This window comes from Zosterops lateralis (genome assembly GCF_965231275.1).
Source record: "Zosterops lateralis genome assembly, chromosome: 8".
Taxonomy (NCBI): Eukaryota; Metazoa; Chordata; class Aves; order Passeriformes; family Zosteropidae; genus Zosterops; species Zosterops lateralis.
The window spans coordinates 15,196,184-15,221,000 of record NC_139768.1 but is presented as its reverse complement, the minus strand read 5'-3'; the positions used below and the strand labels follow the sequence as shown (position 1 = coordinate 15,221,000).

General features: G+C 39.9%; 1 protein-coding gene across 5 annotated transcripts in view; it reads left to right on the top strand.

Annotated features, from left to right (window-relative positions):
* Positions 1-24,817, top strand: part of BTRC (beta-transducin repeat containing E3 ubiquitin protein ligase) — a 114,934-nt gene that overhangs the window by 59,727 nt on the left and 30,390 nt on the right. For all 5 annotated transcript variants that reach the window (XM_083866391.1, XM_083866388.1, XM_083866389.1 and 2 more), the window contains one exon: positions 1,287-1,376. In XM_083866391.1, the coding sequence (XP_083722517.1) occupies positions 1,287-1,376 (90 nt within the window). The remainder of the gene's footprint in view (positions 1-1,286; positions 1,377-24,817) is intronic.

Here is a 24,817-nt window from a genome sequence, read left to right as displayed (position 1 = left end):
TGTTTTTTGCGGCTTGGCACTGAGGGAATCTGGCTCTGGTGATGGAGCTTTAGGGAAGAGGGAGAAGTTTAAGACCCCTTATCATGCCAGTGTTGTCCACAGGTTTTGTAACCTATAGCAGGTTTGGAGTTGAAGTCATTTCAAATCAAGCAAATGGAATCATAGCAAGCTCTGAAAAAAAAATCTCCAGAGATTGCCAGAGAGTATTACAGGGAGAGAACTGACAGGCAGCTCACTACAAGTCTTTTGGTGTCATCCCATTAAGGCAATCTTAAAAATATCATGAATGTAGTATGCTTTACTTAGTGCTCTTGAAAATGTCTTTGTAACAAGTTTAATTTCATTCTCTTTCAGCATCTTTTTTGGGGTTTTCCATGCAGCTGTTTGATGTGGCAACATTTGCTCTGTGGTCTGCTTTCTACTCTTGAATCAAACCAAATTGTTGCTTGCTTTTGAGCTGCCACTCTTTCATGGGAGCATTTCTCTGTAAATGGTGGCAGATGTATTAGTCCCATACTGAAGCTCTTAGATGCAAAGGTGCTGAGAGTGAGGAGGAAAACCTCCATTAGAAGCTCCTGAGTTCTTCAGGCGTATTAATTTAAACAGCCAAGTCAACCAAATTATAATTTTAAGCCCACTTTGTAAGTATTGTTCATATGCTTCCCTCAAAAGGGAGAGGGACTATGAGTGATGTGTTCTGCAAAGACTCTGAAGTCTGCAGCCGCAACTGAGGATCACTTGGGCAGGACAGCATTAAAGAAAAAAGACATTCTACTTTAAAAAATAAAGAAAGCTTTACATAACTGAGAAGATTAAATACAATGAAATGTGGTCTGCATTTGCTCCTTTCTGATTATAACCTTTGTTGTGTCCCATGTATTTTACATTTTATATTCTGATCAAGTCAGATGTTTATTCACATTTGACATAGTCTGATAACTACTGTGTTTTCAGAAAGCACCTTGCTTTAGTTGTTCGTTATGCAGCATTTTGTGAAAGAGTGAAAACTGAGATGAGATTTTTTTTTCATTTTCAAAGGAACAGAGAAGAAAAATCTTTTTCTTTGTATTTCTGTACTGTAAAATTGCACAGAGCTTCTCAGAGGACATGCATGCCCTGAACATAGACTTTTGCTATAAACTAGTTTTCTTGGTTTGAAACATTTACATCATAGAAAAAGGAAATGTAGTAGCATAGTAGAGTTAGCATAGGTTCCTGTGCCAAAAATATGGTGCCTGAAAGAAAATTGTGTTCTTCTATTCATAACCATTTTAATCTTTCCGCAGACCTACAACAGCTGTGCCAGACTGTGCTTAAACCAGGAAACAGTTTGTATAGGAAGCACTGCTATGAAGACTGAAAATTGTGTGGCCAAAGTAAGTAAGAGAACAGCTTTGGTTTTGAGGGATTTTTAACAAATTTCATTTTTAGTCAATGAAAAGTTCTTGTTAAATGTTACAGTTTGGCAAAAGTATTTAAACAAAGAGCAAGTATTTTGGGTAGGCTTTTTTGTCCTTCAGTGTAGAGATTTTAGAGCTGCTGTTTTTCTCTGCTGGAAATGATTATTTGAGTCCTGAGCTATGTAGGATTGAAGGATTCGTTCTACTATACAAGTAATAGGCTTTTCCAGTGGGATGACCTATGCTGGCCATGTAATTAGCTGTGGCAACTTCAAATGATAAATGTCCAGATACATATTAGAAATACTGCATGAGAGCTCTTTGTATCATTTACCCTTTCCTAGCTACCAGAAGGGAGGTGCAAAAAGGCTTTTCAATTAAAATACAGTGAACACTGTACTCAAAGGAAAGGGACAAGGGAGATATTACAGTCAGAAGGGTAAGAAAATGAATTTGTCAGCCTGTCACAGAAAAGTAATTTCTTGACAGTTGAAGTAGATGTGATTGGAAAAGATGAGGTGCCATAAGCCACCCTTTTTTCTTACAATTCAGCATAACTAGAGTAAAACAATGTACAGGTTGGTCTGTTTGTGAATGGAGGACATTTGAACCATGATATGTGTGGAAAGGCGGCGTTCAGCCTTGTGTAAGCTTTGTATTTCCACTGAAAGGAAGTTTAGAATGGGCATGCAGGACACATCAGTGCATGCAGCCATCTGTTACTTAAACCAGCTGGCATTTTGTTGCTCCTCTGTCACCACAAACCTAACCACTCAAAAGCCTGTTTTCTCTTTCAGTTATTATTCCTTGATCTTCTTGAAGTCCATTTCTTTCATACTTTGATTGGTTGTTAAAGGTGCCTTGTCCCTTCAGGGGCCACTTTTATATTGACCTTTAAGATAATTTCCCAGCTAGGTCTTTGCTGGGGTTTTGCTGATGAAATTTGGATGTCCCATTACTTTTGACTCTTGTCAGGGAATTGGCTACCATAGAAGTTTGTAATGGTGCTTGCAGGTGGCTTAGCACTCATAAACCCTGCTTGACATGCCAGTTACCTTCTACTGGAGCACTTCTGAGAGAAGCTACCAGCTCTGGTACAAAGTTTAATACCAGCACTTCATTCTAGACATGACTGGTCCTGCACACTGCTTCCTAAGGTGCTTTATGATACAGACTAGGTGAAACTCCTTAAGCAGAGCAACTCTGGCTGAGTTGTCTTATCATAGAGCATTGTTGTGATGCCATAAAGCAGCTCACAGCAAGTTCATGGGATTAAACCCATTCAACCTATCTGCTTTACAGTGCCCTGTTTGACCTCATCGCCTCACTGAGGAGCAAGGGTGTGCAAGAAGTACAGCTAATTTAAGTGGTGCTTCTTTTAAATAAAATCACATACTTCAACAACTTCATGTCCTAAATAATAGGCTCTCCAAAAGGTATTTCAGCAGGTTTGTGGTAAGAGGTGTGGATAGGGCTCAAGGCAGGAACAGCAAGACTTCTTTCATGCTGTTGAGGATGACGAATTTGAGACATCATCCTGGAGATTAAAAAGTGTATGCTTTTGAAGTATCATGTCTCTGTATGCTGTAGGGGAATATATGTGTATATGTACTCTTGGATAGTCTGCCATCATATATAGGTATGGAAAACCATATATAAACACACACATATATATATGCATATATACATGCACCTGTGTGTAAATATATATATATAAAATATATATATCTTTCTCTAAAAAATCATAAGGACTTTTCTGGGGATATAATTCCTCTAGTACTAGCTTGCCTGGCTGTTGCAGTCCTTTCTTTTGCCTTCCTATCTACAAACCTAATGAAGTCAATTCTAAGAAAGCTTGTCTTTCAAATTCCAGAAGTGTCGAAGCATTTATAAATCCAGCTATCTAAATGCAGATGGTTCGGTGATGGCATAGGCAAATGGCACAGCTGTTAAGTGTTCCCTAGGTGAAGGGCTTTAAATGGGATTTAGGGAGTCCAGAGGCCTTCTCCTACCACATGCACACAGCAAGTTTTATCCACCATTATTGATGTATTTTATAGCCTTGGAATTCAAAATGTTTTGTCAGGAAGGTGAATACTGGAAGGTACTCCAGTTTTCATTATCTGCGGCACTTTTCCAAACATATTGTAGGAGTTTCCGGTTTTGTTTGTTTGTTTGTTTTTAACTTGCAGTGAAGCACAGAAAGGGTTACTTTGGAAATAATCATTTACTTTTTCTGATTCTGCAATGTAGTATCAGCCCTGACTGGGAACCACTGTCTGCGTTATCACCTTCTTGTCAGATCTGTCAGTCAGTCTGCAAGGGACAATGGCTTTTCTGAAAACTAAATTTCTAATTCTCCACCCACTTGCAGAAAAGATAATTGTGCTCTGTTAAGACTGTATTAATGGCATTTACTGATTGTGTGCTCGACAATTCTAAAAGTTTGTTCAAAGAATGAAATGCCATTACCCTTGAGGCCACACAGATCAATATTGAGGTATCTTCTCTCAGACTGGAGCACTGTCCATTTGTTAAACTCTCCTGTGAATGAGTGCTTCTGTACAGGACATCCAGTATAAACTACCAAGCTAACAACTGGCATTCTTCATAAAATAGAGGGGGGAAAAAGCAGATACACATATTCAGGTATGGAAAGCAGCAGAGGGCCACAGTATTTTGATCACTCAAGGATGTTTGTGTTTCTTAGGAAACCTTGTCTGTGGTTTTGTGTATAGTATCATGCTGCCTCTGCAGCCAGGTGCTCAATGCCTTTTGCAAACCTACAAATTAACTAGTTTTATTCAGACATTTTAAAATAAAGCTAAAATATAATATTCTGATGAATCTCTGTGTGTTGTTCTTAGCCCTTCTTTTCTGGTATTTCTCCTCTGAAACTCCATTAATAGGACTTGGACAAGTTTGGGTAAAAGCAAATAAGGAGCATTAGAAACTGTTTGAAGTGTGTGCATATTTTGATGGAAGAGCTGGGACCTTAAATTAAAAATTATACTTTGTGATGCACAGATTGCACATGTTTGATCTCTAACATCACTTCTCTCCCACCAGAGTTTTTCTGTTATTTTTTGGCATCTTTTTGCCTGTTGCCTTTTGAGTGATCAACAAGTGTGACATATATTCAAACTAACACCTTTTAAAAGGAAATGCAATCTCTGATTGTGTTTTTGCATGTATGTGTATACACAGACATATATATAAAACTTCTTTTTGTTTATTTAGAAACCAAAAAATCTCTGCAGCTGGTTTTCTTTTAATGATACTACTGGTGTGCAACCACAAGTGGACAACTTCCTCAGGAGTTGGTGCTAGGTGCTTAAATAAGGTAGAAATGTTGCATGAACCTGGGCTCCAAGGACAGGGTATTTGATTTTAATGAGGCTTATTGAAATCTGGCCAAATGAGCATCTGTTCCTATTGTTTGTTCCATATTTTGTAAGCCAGTATCTTCAGGCAGATAATGGTGTTGGTGTGTGTTTCATCCTCAATTAGAGAGGGACATAGTTAAAAGTCCCCTGGCATCTGGTATGTCACTAGGATTCTTTTGATGCTCCTGGGTGTGCAAACAAGTTTCTCTTCTGTTCTGTACCCAGGAAATCTTTCTGTGGTGACCTTCACACTTTCTATTTGAGGTGTGGTTAGGGATGCTCTGCTGTGTCTCCAGTTGCTTTGGCTGCGTCTTTGCTTGGATGGATTATATACAGTCCTGTTTTCAAACAGAGGTCTTACCTTTTCACCCTTCCATTATGTGGGCTGTGTTAGGTCGGAGTTTTGCTGTTTGCTTCAAGTCTGTTAGATTTTGCATTTCCCTGCATCCTGGAAATACCCTTTTGATTCCAAGTGCTCTTTTCTTTCCCAGCAAGAGATTGGTGTATAACTGATCTCAGAGTCCTACAGTCAATGCCCATTTCCTCCATTCATTAGATAGGTCTTACTGTTTATTAACTCTTGCAGTTTGTTCCAGTTCATCTATATCTCCTGCACAAAGGAACGTTCTTGTTTCATTCTGCACACTGAATTCTTTCCTGTTTGTACCAGAGACAGGCACCCTATGGCACCCCTGTGAGAGACAGCACTGATGAGACACCTTCAAAATGGCATCCAGCATTCCCAGGTTTCTACTTTGTTCTGAACACAGCAGCAGCAGATGGGAAAGGTTTTCTACCTTGATCTAAGTAAAATATAGTCACACACACCACCCTTGAAAAATCAGACTTTGGTTGCAGGCCACTGCTTGCTACTCACATGTGATAACTGGTCTTGCTTTGTAAGGTCCTGACACACTAAGAGATTTCCCAGGGTCTTCTAAGCATTTTCCATCTATTGGGAAATCTTTGCTGTTCACCATATTTGTAAAGGTGGGATGGAGCTCTGTTGTGCTCAATCCTGGAAACAGAACAGGCCTTGGCACTTCCAGCATGCTATTTGAAATTTCCTTTCAAAGATGCATCTTGTTATTTAGCTATAGCTACACATTTTACATTCAAGGGTGATTCAGCTGAAGCCAGGAATGGTGGAAGTAGCTGGTAATTGAAATCTTCTTTCCTTTGTCAGTTCTTTCTGCATCGCTACTTTCAAATTTTTAGAACAAACATAGTCTGCACAATAATAACATTAAGTCTGGAATTTTTATGTGAATTTAAAGGAGAAGCCACGGGCACTCTTTAATAAAGAAGCATTTAAGGTTCCAGTCTGGATGTTCCAGTTGGCAGTAGGACAAATTGATCTGAAGAGTGTCCCTCTTGTACTCTCAAGTCCCTTTATGTCACAGATTGATGACTCTTTTTTTCCAGAGAGTGTGTCTGCATTTACTTTGCATGAATAGCACAACCAGCTCAGAGTTCTTCTATGATATACCACTGAGTCAGTATATCTTCAGATAATGCATAGTTTTCTAGTCCTTTTGAAGCCTTTCCAGTCACTGAGATTGAAATTAGAACAGTTTAATAATGAACAAATATTATTTGACTAGCAACATTCAGTTTCCTGATACTTGTTCTACTGTTTTAATAAGAAAGTATGTCAGCTTAATTTTTAGTATTAAGCTTCTGTGTAATGGTGGAGAGGGACTGTCAGTGGACATGCTTCCAACCCCAAATCCCTCAATAAAGTATCCTCTACTGTGTCTTGGATATAGCTTTCTCCGGGAGGGACAGCAGTTTTTGAGGTTGTTGCAAACTGGATAAACACCGCCTCAGCCACTGGCTGATAGAGATGTAAGCATGTCATTTTAGCCTTCTGTTGGAGGTATCCTCTCTGTAATAGAGGGTTGTGTGAATGGCTGCCATCGCAGGGACATTGCTGGGAGTATTTAACATGCAAAAGGTGCTTTGGAAGTGAATTCTCAGACAGCAAAACTAGAAAATGGCATCGGAGGTTTTTCTAAAAGCTTTGACCTAATGATGATCTTCCTTTCACAGATATGACTACTTTTATCTTCATTGCTAGTTCGTCTGCCTTTTTTTAGGTCAAGACAATCTTTATGCTTTAGCTTCATCTTGGTCTAATAACCTCTTTGCAAATGACGGAGACAGAAATGTGATATTCTTGCTCCCCCACTCTACCCCACCATACACATTCTCCAGATTTTGATAGACTTGTTTTATTTATTTCCAAAATTATATCCGCAGGAAACAAGCTGTTTAAATTCAGATTATGCTGAAGCAAAATGGTCCTGGTATGAGAAGCAACGTGCTGTTTTATGAGCACAGAGTCCCTTTTCTCATAACTGATTGATAGTAAATATTTTCCTGAAGAATTATTGCCAACCATGAACAGTGCAACTGTTTCACTTTTTTTTTTTTCTGTGCTACTTGCTGTACCAGCCATTGTCTGTAATTAAGATCTACAATTCACAATGCAGACGTTTGCACTTCCTCTGGGTCTGAGCTATTTATAAGGCATTTCAGCTGTTCAGAGTTTCTTTTGAGTGTTAAACTATGTGTAAACAGGCTTCTTTAGTCTTCAGTTACGAAAATATTGTGGAGTGGTTGTCATTTCTGCTTTTCTTACCACCCAAAATGACTTCACATGTCAATGAAACCACAAATAAAAAAAGAACTACGCTTGGATTTTTTTTAAATGCAACAGAGACTTTGAAGAAATAGCAATATAAAAGCTAACTCATACATTGCTTTGTAGCTGAGGATCTCTTAAGCATATTATGGATATCAGTTCTCCAAGCTTGCCAATAAGGATGGTCAGGCATGGGATAGGCAAAATCTTGATATGAAGAATCATTTTTCAAAGTTTGGTCAACTTGATGGAGATGTTTCTACTTTTTGGACCCCATGGTTTGGAATCTTGATAAAGCAAATTGCGTTACATTTCAGACCGAGTTCAGTAAATACTGGAAGGTCTCCCCACAGATGTTAGAAACTCCCATCTCATGTTTGAGTGGTTTCGAGGAAGAGTTTTCTTGTGGTGATGACAATCAAGCTGGAGCAGGTTGCTTGTGGAGGCTTTGCAGCCTCCATCCTTGCACGTTTTCAATACCAGGCTACATGAAGCCCTGAGCTGATCTGACCTCATAATGCACCCTGCTTTGAGCAGGAGGCTGAGCTAGAGGACTCCAGGGGTCTCTTCTAAATGGAATCATCCTGGAATCCTCTCAGTGTACAGAGAGAAGATGTAATAGAAGTCTTTTAAAATTTCGAACTTGCTTTGGCATCCTTAGTCGAAATTCCCCTGCGACTATATTACGTGTAGTATCACATGCTGTAGTTCCTTGCTGTGTGTTTACTGGTTTGGTGATGGATATTCTGTATAAAGAATTACAGCCTTGAGGTCTTCATTCAAGATCCATTACATTAAGCTTGTAAGGAGTGTTTACCAGGATAAGTGTTACAACCAAGCTGGACTTGCATTTACAAAGTACTTTAGGATCCTTTGTGCTGGAAATATGAAACAGTTTGGAATCTAAGTAATCAGTGGCTTTGGTGATAAATGGTGGCAGATATGAAGGGAAGCATTGCTTTTAAAGTAGTCACCTGCAGTGACAGCGCTCTCAGATAGTACAGAATACATGACATTAGGTTTATTTTTAGTATTTTTCAAATACAAGAATTGAAAAATTTGTTTGAAAATATGTCCAATTCTTGTACTAAAGCTCGTGGTATGAAATGCTGTAATAACAGTTTCCTGGTGTGGCCCACTGCAGGGAAGCCACTGATGTGGCCAAGTATCACATTTCAGAAGGCAGAGTGATTTCAGCCTAGCAAGAAAGCGCCCAAAAATGAGGCTGTTTTTGTAGCCTGATGGGGGTTAACGTGGGGTGGGCTCCAGCATCTCTGCTGTCGGGAGCGGGCAGGGGAGGGAGGCAGCGTGGAGCGGGTTCATCGCGAGGCGCGCACTGCAGCACTGCCCAGTGGTGCATGCCGGATCACCCGCACGCAGAGATCACATGGCTCCTCCAAAAGTCAAACGATCAATTCGCCTCGTTTTGGCTCTGTACTTAATGCACAAACAGTGCGATCTGCAGGGCTGTAATTGCATTGTTAGGGCCAAGGAACAAGCCTGTGCCTTTTCAGCAGACAGCTGGCAGGGAAAGAGGCATGTTGTTAGGAAAGAGAGAGGCAAGGCAAATAAAATTACTGCTAACGCTCAGAGATCGGCAGGAGTCCTACTTGCCTAATCTTACCGGTGGGAGCAAGCGGCTGTTGTAATCCAATTATAGCAGCATAAGCAATTTGTTAGACACTCCGCATAATGTAACAATTTCCCAATAAACTCTGACTTGTAATAACGTCGGCAAGAGCCCACATAAATCTGCCCGAATGGTGGGGGCTGGAGTGTTCGGCTGGGGGCTTGTAATTTGTGCCATCAGCACGTTTTGTGGAGTGTGGTGTGGTGCAGTCTTTCAGTGCAGGAATTTTAAGGGGAAAAGCATGGCACGCCCCTCCAAGAGAACACCATTAGCAAGGGTCAAAAGAGATACCAAACAAAGCTAGAAGGTGTCTTTTCTAGGAGGGAGGAAAAATCAAACCCCAAATGAAAGGCTCAAGCTGATGAGGATTTAAAAATATTAAAAAGCAGTAATGAAAATTGTAGCATTTTTAATTACATCAGGGGGAGGAGGGGGAACTAGAATTACATCTGGTTTTGGAGGGGAAGGGAGGAGAATACACTTCTTTATATTTAAGCCATTTAAATATTAAAAAAGAAGCTCAAGTCTTGAAAGGGATGCTCTGTGCTTACAAGACAGAGAAACCACAGATCCAGGTCCCAAGCAATTCATAATCTACAAAGGAAAAAATTAAACCTCTTCTACTATCCAGTTACTCTCCCGTTGTCTTTCTTGCAGCTCCTAGCTGGCTTCATGCATATTGGCACAGCATCTTGATGATGCATCTGAGAGATAAAACGTAGGTCTAGAACCATTCACTTTGAGCGTACCCCAGTGAATTTAACTTTTTTGGCACAATGATGAATGTCCCCTCTGGTTCATGCAGATCTACACAAAGAACTAATCTAATTTAGATATTATTTAAAAGTAAAATCAGTCTGCTGTGCTCTGCCTGTCACTCTTGGAGTGCATTGCCAGTTAGAGCATCATAGACACCAGCTAAGGGTTTATGTTTAGCAAGATTTAAGGTATCATATTTCTGTTAATCCCATTATTTAGCATTTCCCTTTGCTAAGATGCAGATAGGCAGCAAGCAAAATAATGTAGATCCCTTTATATACAACACAGAGACAGTCAGAGGTCCAGAATTTTCAGCGTTTTCTAAACACTGCTGTGGTGTAAAAATGCCTGACTTCATACTGCTAACAATACTTCATTCATTTCTTAGCTCTGGGATCTGTGAGGCTTTAGTGTGGAGTGACATTTCTGATCCTGTTCCCAAGTTGTGGCAGCATAACGCCTTTACATAGGCTAAAAAATAGTTCCCAGCCATACAAAACAGGTTTCTCTTATTTGGACCTTCTGCTCTCAGACCCTGTGTTTTGATTCTGGGCTATGCTAGGTTCTTTTGCTTAGCAAAAAAAGAACAAAAACAAAAACAAAAACAAAAACAAAAAAAAAAAAAAAAAAAAAAAAACAAAAAAAAAAAAAAAAACCAGTACTAAATTGCTGACCTTGTACATACAGCTCATACGATCATGCCTGTACCATGTCTGCCTTTATGGTACTACTGTATTTTGTGTGATTATGGGGTGTATTTACATATTCACCTGCCATACTAGTCCTGAGATGATTTTTATTTAAACTGTAGAAGAGTAGCTGAGATGTGCACGCAGGCTGCCGTGTGGATAATGCTGCATATTTTGCCCTTCTTTATGTGGAAGTCAAGCTTCCATTGTTCTTAATCTTTGTTGTCTGCCAGCATATCAAAATAATGGGCTGAGACAGTGAGCATTTCCAAAAGTATCCTAATAAATATTTTCTTGCTACATAAGTGCACCTTAAAAAGTGTGTTTAAGGAGGACAGGTATTATCTTAGTTTACCGGAGCTGAATCAATAAACTGTAGTGCTTCTAATAAAGCCACTCAGTGTCTGGGTTTAACTAATGGCTGATTTTCACGGCTTTGACAGTGAGCTGTGTGCGTTATTTTCTCCTGATATTGTAAAAATAATGAGAGCAAATTAGAACAATCAGTTTACCCCGATAGCTGCTGATTGGAGGTGATGGGCAATATGGCAGCGGGTAATCCATCTTCGAGCTCCTGTCACATTAACTTCAGCAGTGTGGAAAAGATCAGGCGGAGCGAGTGGGAATCCTGCCCAATCAGAAAGCTGAAATTAATGAGAAGAGCATTGTTCTGTGATCAACCTTTTAATTAGCAAGAGTGGAGATGGAGGGAGTGATGAAGCTGGCAGCACAGCTGCACAATGTTGGGCATGTTTTCGGTGAGGGGGAGGAAAAACATGGGTTTTAAATTACCCCTTCTGTGCTCCCTGTACACCGGCAGTGTGTCTTCATTCTAACCCCCTTAAAAGATCTTAATAAACAGCCACATCCAGGTTAATATTGCAAACGTGGCTGTTACTAATGAGTAGTTTCGAAGTAGGTCGTTTCGGGGGTCATTTAGGAAAATGTTGATCACTGTTTACAAAAAAAAAAAAAAATAGAGAGAGAGACAGGGTTTGGTGTTAAAGTTTCACTGCATCAAGGAAAGAAGAGGAGGGAGATGGATAAAATTAGAGTAAGGGACTGCTTGTTTTAATACTCCTTTCCTTATTTAGAATATGTTTGAAATAAGATTCCTCAGCATATATTTGAAACGAGACTCCTCAGTTAAAAATACTGTGTGTGCCATGTGGCTTTCGGCAGCAAAAAAAGAGGAGACATCAAATACTGGGTAGATTTCCTAATGCTCCTTTTTGTTGTTTTTTTTGTTCCAATGTGTTGTTTTTGCCAGTATTTTCCCAGTATTTTCTGTTTATTCGCTTAACATCAAGAAATTATAATTAAAAATATTTGACTGCTGTAAGTGCTAAGATTGAATTGATTTTTTTTCCTGATGGTTTGAGAAAATCACCGTTTTCTCAAGCACATTCTAAAAACGGACACTCTAGTTAATAGCTGTCAGTTCTGAATACCAGTCTTAGGAAAATCTTTATTTTTATAAAGGGAGAAAATAATTTTGGGGAAAAATGTTACTATGGAGCAATTTCTGGAAAGGAAAATATGAAATGTTGGAAAATAATATTTATGTTTGCAGTGGGAATGCAGCTACTTCTGATTACCACAGTTCCTGTTCTTCCTTCCTTGCTCTCCGTGTTGTTGTTTTCAGGCAATTCTTTTCTCCTCCGTAATTCCCAAAGAAGTTGTAGTGGTGTAAGAGTGAGGCTCCATCACTCTGGGCACAGCAGCTGTGCTGCTTTCCTTTCATTTTTCCAGTCAGGACACAGGCTCTCCTTACTTTTAGGTATTCCACTTTCTGATGCTGAAAAGCAAATAAACTCTTGTCAGTTTGCCTGAGAAGGCGCAAGTCAGCGCCCTGCACCCAGCCAGCTGTACAGGCTGTTTGTGTGAGGTGTGAGCTCACACCCACCAGCAACTTCGTGTTGCCTGCTTTAGGCAGGTAGCAGTGTGCTGGGGAGGAAAGCTGCTGTGGGTGTGGTTGGCTCCTGTGGGGTTTAGTTCCAGGCAGATCTCACCATCTTTGCTTACTGTAGTATTTGGAGTGTTCCTCGTTTTGTAAGAGCGATGTCATCTCTTTCCTTCTCGCCCCTCTTTAAAAAATGAGGGCTTTGTATGAGTTTGGTAGTGTCCACATAGTTTTTTATAGGTCAAAAGACACTGCATCTCCACAAAGTTAACCTGGTAAATCATAGACATTTTGTACTATCTAACCACTTGTATTTCTAATATAATAATGAGTGGGGCTTGCAGTTCTGCTTGTAAAGATTGTCTTTAATATTTTCATTTGTAAGAAACAGTTCCAAATTTTATAACTTTGTCACTATTTAACCCTTCAAAGTAACATTTTATTTCAGCCTCCCACTCCCTGCAGCCTAAGGCAGAAATGAAATTTGATGTGTGGGATGAACAGTATTCACTTAACAAACAGCTGTTCAATATTTTATTTTATTCATATTGCTTGTTCTGTGCCCCAGGCTGTATTTATTGCATGCCTTTCAAGTCCTGGTCAGAATATGGAAATACAGACTTCCTCCTGGGGGTTTCCCCTGCACTTTCAGTGCTTCACAAACCTTAATTAATCCTTCCAGTGTTTCTTGAGATGAGTGCTGGACTCACAGCATCCCTTTTTTGCAGAGAAGTTCAAAAGTTACTTCAGCAACTGAAATTTACAGAGGAAATAGTTTATTTATAGTATACGATGAGACTCACAGGAGGAATATTAGATTAGAAATTATGACCTGAGATTTTGAGTTACCTTTTGTCTTTGCCATTCTGCTCTTCTGTCTCAGTTTTTTCGTCTGTAAAAGGATAATGCTGCTTAGCATTTCCTCAGTAGACTTTTGGGAATCTAGAAACATGGTATCAGTTGAAGCATGTTTTGTATTTAAACACTATTTTTGTTTATATACCTGTAACGTTGATTTGGGCTCTGTTGTTGTGGCATCTTTTCTCTCTCCAGGACTGTGCACATTTTTAAAGGGCTGAGTTAGACATGCATGTTGGGAAAGATGCATTTACCAGTGGTTGCATTCAAATGACAGTCAGATACAATCCTTGTGGGCAAGAGGAAAGTCTAAGAAAATGTGGACAGTTCCTAAGCCAAACATCTTTCTTGTTGTGGCATAAACCACCAAAAGCTCTCAACGCCGTTTGTTCTCCTTTAATAAAACTCAAGACCCAGTAAATTATTCTACAGCTGCTTGAATCAGTTTGTCAGTTTCTAAAGGGATTCCCATGTGGGCAGAAACCAAGTGGTAAATTTTTGCCCCAAAGTAATCATACTGCAGGAGAATAACTGGAAAGATGGGATGTATTGCAGAATCCACGTTAAGTATGGAGCTTACCACCGTGACTCTGTAATGGGATGTCCCAACATGGGGTATAATATCATAAATACTGTAAATATGCCACTTGTGAATTAATAAGCAGCCTTGGGATTGTTAATGTTTATGTATATGTTAAAATGAACATAGAGCCAATATTTATTCTTTTTTAACCTAATAAAATAATTTCATTCTAGCTCCTAACTGGGTTTTGCAAGTGTATGTTTTTATCAGTGTTGAATTTCTTGGTCAGGTCCATATTTTAATTCATCCAATTATCATTTCTTTCTTTCTTTGCTCTCTGTGTGCTAGCAAACTGTCTACTAGCTGTTGACAGAATATCAGCAACTTTTTTTTTTAATTTCTCTTTTTTAAATTTTCTATAAAAACTGTGTTAAACAGAGTTAAAATTTTCAGACTCAATTTAGCCTGACTTCTGCATTTTGAAAAGTAAGAGCAAATTTCACATATCAAAAGGTTTTGTATGTTTTTGTAGCTGTATTAGTAATATTCTTCTTTATACTCTTTTACATGTAGTATTACACTTCCACAGAAATCCTTATTTTCTTAATACAGTAGTATTTATTATAGGTGCAATACTTTGAAATTTGAGATGAAAATTTTCACTTGATTTTAACTTTCCCTTCTCATATAAGCAGTATGAGTCAACATGTGATACATAGTAATTTTGTTTCTTGGGTAATGAAACAGTATCTGTTTTATTAACTGTAAGTACATTAAACTCCTTTTTGTTAATAACTTCAAAACACAAAGATAACTTTTTTAAGAGAAATGGTTGTTTAAGTTTACTTAATAAGGTTTTTTGTTAGCTAAACAGTTACTTATAAACTGTTCCAGAATGTATTTTGTCTTTAATGAAAATTTAAAAGCTTAGCTGTACTAATTAAATTAATGCATATTTAAAAGTAGTAATTTAAAAGTAGTTCCTGAAATATATCTTGTAGTTCCCATGAAGGCGGGGTCAGAGAAATGTGCATTTATACATTGCATAGATAAGTTATTGGTGGGGAAATGGGAGCAGCACTGTTGAGTCTGCAGTCTCATATCCTACAGTAATGCTTAATAGATTAAAGCAGTTCTCATAGGACAACCTGATATCTTGCCCTCAGTTTACTTCCAAATATGTAGTTACCTTTATTTCTGAGCACTTATTATCATAGTAACTTCTTTGGATCAAGTACTGACAGGTGGAATCCCTTCTGATATGAAAAACCAGATCAACATGCTTCAAATCCTGTCCTCAGGTGGAGACACATTTTCTTTTAGTTTCCTGATACTGCACTGAAGAACTTTTTATCTTATGTGGGACCTCAAGTGACTCAACATAAATAGTCTGTGTGGAAGTCAGACACTTGCCTCCATTTCCTTTCTCTCAAAGTAAGTCATTATCAACTGGCAGGACAGGTTTTGATCCTGATGGTCATAAGACTTGATTTGGATTCATACTGGCATCCAACTGGCACCTGAGTTTTTGCTCTTTGCAACCCCAGGAGTTTTCAGATAGCCACTGCAGTCTATACTCACGTAACTGGTTAGTTAAAGGCACAAGACAGCAACAATATAGAAATCAACCATGTAACTTTTCTTCTGATTGTGGAAACAATAGACAATTGGCCCTGGAGAAAATGGAGTTTATAGTTACAACATCTTGCTGCCCAGCAGATCTCAGTCTGATCTTCCCAGTAAGTTTCTTGAAGGCAGCTCTTCTGGCAAAAGTGCCTCCATATCAGGGACTCTAAGGTCATCTGCATTACTCACATCTGAATCATGATCTGGCATCCAGATATCACATGAATGAAGAATTTAAAGGTTTGTCCCAGATCCTGTGAGAGTTTACCTGGAGGCAGTGAAGGTATGAAAAGAGATATTCTCTGTTCCCATGTAATACATTTATTATGAGTGCATCAGACACCATGAGGGATATCCTGTGAAACCAGTGACAAGCACAGTGAATATGGCCACAGGGCAATCTGAAGTTACTTGGGAGTTTCCTGGAGGCAAGATCAATGGATAAAACCTCACCAGAATAAGTAGTGTTCTTGCATGTCATGTGCAACTCAGCAGTTCAGCACATGGTGTAAAGGTGTAGGTTGTAAGTTTCATAAATCTCAGATAGGCTCAAGCTCACTGAGCACATGCCAGACTGAAAAGTGTCAGCTCTTCCAGTCATCCAGGAGAGAGGAATGAAGCCCCATCTTTGTGTATTAACAAAGTGGAGTCCACAGTCCCATCAATGTTCACCACTCATTCAAAGTCAGTTTGCTGAGTTAACAGTCAGCAAGTTTGCATCTGTGCCGTTTCAGGTATGCTCTGAGATGTGAAATGATGAATGCCTCTTGCAGAACAAGACATTACCGTCCTTGTTACATGAGAAGGGCTGGAAGGAGGATCCAGGGAACTACAGGCACATCAGTCTGACCTTGGTGCTGGGGAAGGTCATGGAACAGATCATCTTCAGTACCATCACATGGCACATATGGGACAAATAGGTAATCAGGCCCACTCAGCATGGGCTTAGGAGAGGCAAGTCCTGCTTGTCCAACCTGATCTGTGATAAGGGAAAAGTTGTGAATATGTCTACGTAGACTTCAGTAAAGGCTTTGATGTCAGGTCCTGCAGCATTCTCCTGGAGAAACTGGCCAAGCCCAAATAGTGGTGGTGAATGGAGTCAAATGCAGCTGGTCACCAGTTACCAGTGGTGCTCCCCAGGCTCAGTATTGGTGCCAGTTCTGTTTTGTAATTTTATTGACAATATGGACAAGGGGATCAAGTGTACCCTCAGTAAATTTATAGAGGGCACTTAACTGGGTGGAGTGTTGGTCTGCTTGAAGGTAGGAAGGCTCTACAGAGGGATCTGGGCAGGCTGGATCAATGTACCAAGGCCAACTGTATGAGATTCAGGAAAGTGAAGTGCCAGGTCCTGCACTTGGATTACAACAACCCCACACAGTGCTGCAGGCTGGGGCAGCGTGGCTGAAAACTGCCCAGTGGAAAAGGACCTGTGGGTACAGCAGCTGATCAACAGCAGCTGATCATGAGCCAGCAGTTGCCCGGGTGGCCAAGAAGGCCAGTGGTATCCTGACTTGTATCAGAAACAGTGTGGCCACAGGATGAGGACACTGATCATCCCCCTGTACTCAGCACTGGTGAGGCTGCACCTCAAATTCCCTTGTGAGAGGTTCAATTTTGGACCCCTCACAACGAGAAGAATACTGAGGTGCTGGAGTGAGTCCAGAGAAGGGCAGTGGAGCTGGTGAAGGGTCTGGAGCACAGGTCATATGAGGAATGGCTGAGGGAGCTGGGGGTGTTTAGCCTGGAGAGGAGGAGGCTCTGGGGAGCCTTGCTGCTCTCTACAACTGCCTGAGAGGAGGGTGGAGCGAAGTGAGGGTCAGCCTCTTCTTCCAAGTAACAAGTGACAGAACAAGAGGAAATGGCCTCAAGTTATGCAGGGAAGGTTTAGATTGATTATTATTAAACTTTTTTCACTGAAGGTTTTATGGAGTATTGGAACAAGCGGCCTAGGCAAGGTGAACCATAGACCTGGAGGTATTTAAAAGGCTTGTATATATGACACTTAGTTTAGTGGTGGACTTGGCAATGTTGCCAGATGGACTTGGTGATCTTGGAGGTATTTTCCAACCTCTGTGATTCCACCTTTTGGGACCTTGCAGGTCACTGATTCCAGCCTCTTGTCTTGTAGCTACTACTTTGCCCTTTTAGTAAACTTACAAAGTTTCATCTTGCAATCAGTTAAGGTCAGGTTTGCAGTCTTTTTTTCCACCGTTACCATCAGAAGACTTTTCTAGAACCCAGTTGTTCTAATGACTGGAAATCCCCTGCTGGAATCTCCATTCATAGAGAGATTGTACTGGTTGTTTCTTCCTTTTGTTATCCACATACAGTTTTAGAGCTGTCATACCCACTTTGTTTTCTTAGGACAAATTCAATGGTCCTTAGGGAGTGGTGTGATTTAAGAAATGGAAGAGAAAAGATGTTTGAGCATTTGTGGTTGAAGACTTCATTTTCTAGGAGGAATTTATGTTTACTTTTCTGATCACTCTCTCTTAGGCAAAAGTTGTCAGATTATTGCTCTGAACTGTACTTCAGGTATTGACAGTCTTACACACATGTAAATATTTCTTACACACACATCTTACACACATGTAAATCCTTCTGGCTGATGCAGTGACACAGCCTGCATCCTTCTAAAAGGAAGAGAAAGCTTGGACAAATCACTGCATCATCCAACTTGCTATTGTCAGGTATGATGCTCCCTTGATTTTCCTGGAATATTGTTCTGCCCTGTGAAGTACTCAGCAAATACTACTGCTTGACTGGAATACAGAATCACCAGTAGTCACTGCCACTAATTGGCAGATTTTAAAATTTATTGTTTTCTCGGAGGGAATTTGTAATAGGAAATAATTCACGTTGTGCAGTAAAAGCAACTGTTCCATATTTTCCTTCATGTATATTTAACACAATCTGTAATTTACAAAAATAGATTTGAATTAGTCTGCCTGTGGAAGCTCATACCTAAGATAACTTCAGCAAGGCAGGCAGGCAGTCCCTTGTTGCTTGTAACCGATGGCTTAGTTGAGGCTGCAGCTTGGAGGGAGACAGCAGTAGTCACTGTATACATTGCTGAACCTTACTGTTGAGGAAAATTAAAAATGAGCAGCAAAGTAACTGCACTCACAGTCCTGAAAATAGTATTGTAACTGGTTGCAATTGCTTGTTTTACCGTAATAATGAATCTGGACAGGCAAGTAGTCCTTTACCTGCTCAGCTCATGTAACCAGGCTGTTTGAGTCCTGTGCCCAACAGGCAAACTTGCCTTCACGATGCTCTGAATTTGTAAAATGCAATAGGTCTATCCTAAATGCGTGTGCACAGGTTCAGATTTAGCTGCCTTCTCATAATATTAAAGTCTGAAAAACTCCTGTTGCTTCTCAACACACAATGAAACCTTTGTAACAGTGATGACAAACTGAGAATTCAGTTAAAACACAACTAAAATATTTCAGCATTGTTTTTTCTGACCTCACTACTCTCACTTTAAACAATGCTTTTGTGTTTAGACTAACATTCATTTAGAAGAAAATAAAAGTGAAAACCACTTAACAACTATACTACAAAAAATTAGATGGTTAATTAACTAAGACTTGTAATTTCTCAGCAAAGAAAGCTCCCTCTCTGACAAGTAAACCTTCCTTATAGGTCTTTGATTGTAAGTAATAAAAATGTTCTTAATTAATGCCAATTATGTGCATTTGTTTTCTTTCAAGTCACTGTATTTTAGAAAATTGTGTGAACTACAGAACTGAATCAGATTGTTCTCCTGCCATGTTGAGTTAGATCTATCAGCCCTATTCTGGATCATAATTTGTAATCCCAAATAGTTCTGAGGTGGTTTGTAATGGGACTATTTCAAGGTTTGATTTAGAAGACTGCAGATGATTAGACTTCACAGGCAGTTAATTGTAAAACCTGAGTTTTGAAACTGGTTCAGGTCATAAGTGAAGATATGTTGGAATTTAATTATTTGTAGAGAGTGTCAGCTGAAGTTCCTAGAGAACACATGCATCATAAAAAATTGACAGCTTTTGAAAATTTTTAAATAGTTGGACAGATGTAATTGAAAGTCAGTATTGCATGTGTGAACAGATGAATACTGCTTGCTCTCAACTTGTAAAGCCAGAGAGCAGGTATATCTGCAGTACTCCTGAGGAACCTGGTCTTTTGAACCTTAGAGTTGGAAAGTCTTAAGAAATAATCCTCTATACAGCATCGTTTTAAAAGAGTTCCAGATTTTGCTTATGATAAATTATATACATCAACATCAGACAATTGTAACTATCCAAAAGCCTGTATATGAACTGTGATAGTGAAGTTAGAAATACAGAGTCACTTAGGTTGGAAAGGACCTCAGGAGGTCCAGCCTTCTGCTCACAGCAGAGTCAATATTGAATTCATTACTGCCAGGTACCTGCTTCTCCTGGGTTTTACATCTACAGAACATTTGCCTACAATTTGAGGCCTCAGACTGCACCAAGAGATGAAACCAGCACGTGCTTTCCATAAGAAGGGCTACATTTTGCCCCAGCTGTTGCCTGTCTTTGTCTCCTAAGACAGCACCAAGGATCACATCAAGTTATGTAGTCTTGAAGTAACAAAGACACAAAAACAGCTGCAAGCTGTTTTCCTAAAAGGAAGGGAGATACATTGCTGCTACTACACAGAAGTGATCACAGATCTCAGAAGTTTCAGTACTTGGTCATTTATGTGGGGGGAACTACTGTCTTCCTGCAGTTTGGTCAGCACCACCTTTTACCTGTCTCATTTGACTTAAGCCTCAGCTCTGTGAAGGTGGAGGGATGGATTGTGGTGTCAGCCCAAGAGAAACCCGGCTGAAGGTCACCAGCCCAACCAACAGATCTGCAGCTGCAGAGATCTTGCTTTCACTTGAGATGTCCTTTCACTGCTGCTGGACAGGTCAGGTGTCACACTATAATCCTGCCACACGAGGAGGTATGGGATGAGAGAAGTTGTTGCCAGTGCTTTTCTCCAAGTCCTCTTACGGGGGTAAAAGGAACAGCCTTAGATGCCATCTGTAGTGCAGAAGGAAGGTCTGTGTGTCAGGATTTGGGTGCAGCAGCAAGACTGTGTACAGAGTTCGGCCCAAAATGGCAAGGACAGCTGTCAGATGGGACTGAGGGACATGGGCAGGCAATGTTGGGAAGTTTTGGTCAGGTGCTTCTGTCATGTACTCGGGTCTTGTTACTTCTAGTTTTTCTTATTGGACTTGTCAGAGGCATAAAAACATAGCTGTGGATAGCCTAGCACATCCTACTGTATTTCCTCATCTCTGTCACATACAAATATTAAAATCACAAACTTCTAAACCCAGGCGATGTTCTGAAGTCTCCCAGTGGCTACACATCAGAATTGCTGTGATGAGTAAAGAAACTTACCCAAAGCATATCCTCCCTAGGGCACTTACCTTCGGGATGTGTGAGTTGTTGCCATGTCTGTATTGATTTTGGAGGGGCATCTGGGTGTCTCAGTTTGAGAAAATTCAATGGGAAATTTTTTCATAACACACTTGACTTTTGGTTCTGATTTGGAAGGCTGTGGAAACAACTAGTACCTGCTGCATTTTTTCCAACTGGTGAAGTGAGACATGACGGATTTGTTTGCTAACACTTGAGAAAAGTTTACTCTTGTGTGGTGTGGTGTCACTTTGTGACATTGCCCTCAACGAGCACCTTTGGTGCAGAGGCTTCATTCCCAGCATTAAGCAGTGCTTCGTCTTTGTGTGAAGTGTGTTGGGACACATCTGTTTTAACTGATAGATTTGTGGAATGGAGTGGCTTGCCTATGGCAGCACAGGAAGGGAGTGGGAGAGTTAGGAGTAAAACTCAAAGACTTGGCTCCATTTCCCTTTCTCATTTTTACATTTGTACTGCCAGCTTTCAGTTTATCAGGAATTAATAAGTAATAACCTATGATTGAAAAGGCCTGACACTCTTTCTGTCATGAGATGTTTCTCTGTCTTCAGCATCGTGCAGAACTCAGCAGTGTTGCACCTTTTTAGTTTTCTTTAAGCGGCGTTATTCAATATTTAATGTGAAATAGAAATGTGTAATTCACAACTGCAGTCAGCTGCATTGGGATGTTTGTCAGCCAGAAAGGGGTGAGGTAGCAAGACTTTTTTATGTCATGAAAATTGAAAATTTTCAACAACTTTTTCATTTAGTTTCTTGCTCCATTTCACATTGTACACAAGCTGATATGATAATCCTTCAGCTTGTCCTAAATTACATTTTAAAATAGAGATCAGTTAATTATAGCAATCTGAGTATTTTTAATCAGTTATAGAGGGAATTTCTAATGACACTTGTTTCTCTTGAATTTCAGATAAACTAGTGGATGTGTTTCTAATTATGCACGTGACAAAAAAAAAGTAAATCAAGTAAAAATTACAAACAACGCTACCCAAGACTGCTTTGAGTGAGATCAGATAGTCACAGCTTACCATCTATGGCTGTTCTGTTTGGAGAGTGCTAGAGGGAGCTCTAACCCCTCGATCGAGGGATAGGCTGTCAATGGTGCATCTCAGAGTTTGGGCTGTGATAGGAAACGTTGACCTTTTTTTTGACGTTTTAATTTTATTTTGTAGCAGGAGGTTACATACGATTTTTCCAGGCGTGAGCCCAAATTGCTCTTCCTAGATGAGAAGATGCAAATAGTATGTTTGCGAGTGTACTATTATTAGATTTAGTACAGCCTATTGTGAGCTACCTGAAAATACAGAAAACAAATGAGAGGTATCACAGAGATGTTTACCAAATAGTGAGTGCTAAAGTCTAATAGTCTTTTCCTTTCACAAAGGAGAAAAATTCTCACCATTGAAGACCTAATAGTATTTAAAAGAGAATACATTTTAAACTGTTGGAAGTAGAAGCTACTTTACTCAGCATATAATAGGTTCTTAGATGCTTAGCCAATTATTATAGTAGAAGTTATAGAAAGTGTTGGTGGTTGTTAGATAAATTTACAAATGGGATGCATCAGTGCATGAGGATGGGAGAGATTTCTCACATCATATGCTCCATATTGATAACATTCTAGATATGACAGGAAAGAAACTCTCAGAAATGGGATGAAAAAAACAAGAGAAAACTTTTTTTTTATTTATAGAAAGGGAAATATAGGTGAATTGATGCTATTTTCATTTTTTGTTAACAAACTCACTAAAAGGAGTAGTAGAATCATGACTTTGAGTGAAGGAACATTGTGTGGAAAATACAGTATGTTGAAGGACCAAGTGAGGTTAGCAGTTCTGTTTTGCCACAATTTACTGGGAGATTTATATTGTTTATATGCTACATTCAAATGTGTCCACTTTGATTGAGTCTGCTATAGGGCGAAGGATAATGGAAAGCTCCCTCATTCATTTAGTTTGAGGTATTTTTCTGAAAGATTATTGGCAGCTAAACAGTGAGCCAAGGAGGAATCCCTAGTGGAACAGTCTGTGACTTGGGCTTCTGAGTTACGCAATTTGAGCTGGTAGGGATGAAGTCTGCTCAGCTGTGGAGCTGCATATGCCTTCCTGAAATGTTGTTATGGTTAGACCTGGTCACTTGCTGTAGTAGAGGGTACTGGTTTCTGCCTTTCTTCTGTCGTGTGCTTTCACATATCAGCAGCAATTGGCCTAACCCAACTTAATGCAATTTCTGAAGATACAGAATTCATTGTCCTTAGCACATATATTTGGAGTCTTTTCCTTACCTCGTGAATCTCTTGCCAGGTACCAATAAAAGAATGGACCAACACAATTTTAAGATAGAAATTCAAAGAAAACTTCAAGGGAGGATGGAGGTCTGCAGTTCAGCTGCCTCTTCAGAGGAGGATTACTTCACAACCAATTCATTTTGCTTGGAACTTTGTTCACTCGTATTTTGAATATCTTCCTTTTAATGTCCTGAGCTTTGCTTGCTACAGCCTGTTGCTGTTACTTCCCTTTAGGTGGGTAACCCCCAGTCTTCTCCATGCCGGAAACATCCATCTTCCTTAGCAATCCTAGGGATCCTCCATGGGAATCACTCTGCTTTGCCAGGAAGGTAGCATTTGACTGAAAGCTTAGCAGAACAGCTCATCTCGAGAAGATAATGCTCATTAGTGAGAGAGGGTTAATGGATGACCTTGTAGGGGTTATAGGAGGCTACAAGGCAAAATCTCAAAATTTTGGCTGCAGACCACTGACCAGCTTTAACTTAGCACTGTACAAGAATATTTAATGGGTTTGTCCTTTTACAGCTGTCTCTATGGTGGCTGCTAACAGCAGTAGTATTGATGTCAGCCAGTGTGAGTTGCTGAGATGTCCTCTTCTAGATCTGGCTGTACTGGTGGAAAAGAATGCCATGCAGCCTTTGCCTGGCTGCTGCAGGTTGCTGCCCTGCAGGATCTGTCAGCAAAACTGCAAACCTGCTCTCAGTTAAGATGAGGTGTTTTAGCGTAGACAGTTTAAATAGCAGGTCTCTGCTAACAAGCTTATTTTGACTGAAATAGGTTAGGGAGTGCTCGTGTAGCCAACTCCTCCAGCAGATCCAAGGAGTACATTTGCAATGGGAGCAGAGCGCATACATGAATCTTATGCTTTTCAGAAGGCTGCTGAGGTTTTGTTTGTTACATCTCTCCACTATGCCTGGAAATATGTAGTAGCTGGGAAATACTGTATGATACTCAGCATGTGTATTCCTGACTTCAGTCCCAAATCTCTCACGTTGTCTTGGCCAAGTAGTTTGGTGCACACGTGCCCTTTGTTGTTGGTAACAAAATGCATTTCAAAGGAAAAAAACTCATGGAAAGTACTACTGAGTAAGCCATCTTGGAGGGCTTGTGTTTCTTGGCGCTAAAAGCTTTGCATAGGCAGAATCAAGTGGTTTGAAAATCTCAGCAGCGTTATTGAGAGCAGATAACAGGTTTTTACGATCATTCTCTCTTTGTGTTGTTCACAGTGGTATCAGTCTTCAGTGTTACTTCTGCCATGTTTTGAATCACTTGAGTCCATCTACCTGTTCCTGGCTGCCTTTCTCTCTCAGTTAAGGGAGCACTTGAAGCAAGAAGGAAATCAACAGTAACACCCATAAAGAGTAACTTCACTCAGGCAGTAGATCATGCTTGAGTGTTTTAAAAACAGAAGCAACTGTTCCAGAAAACTATGAAACTGCTGCTTAGAGCATTGTTTACTTATGCCTCTCCCTGACATAAATGAGCGCTTTGCTGCTACTGGCCATTACCTGATGACTTCAGTACACTGGTTCTCCAAGTCATAATGTGCATATGCCTTCCCTCCATTAACAGTTATAACATGTAATGGTCCCAGCAGTTCAACTCTGGTTCTGGTAGCCATGCCAAGGAAGAAAGCATTTCCCTTGGTGGTTTCCACTGGAAGAGATT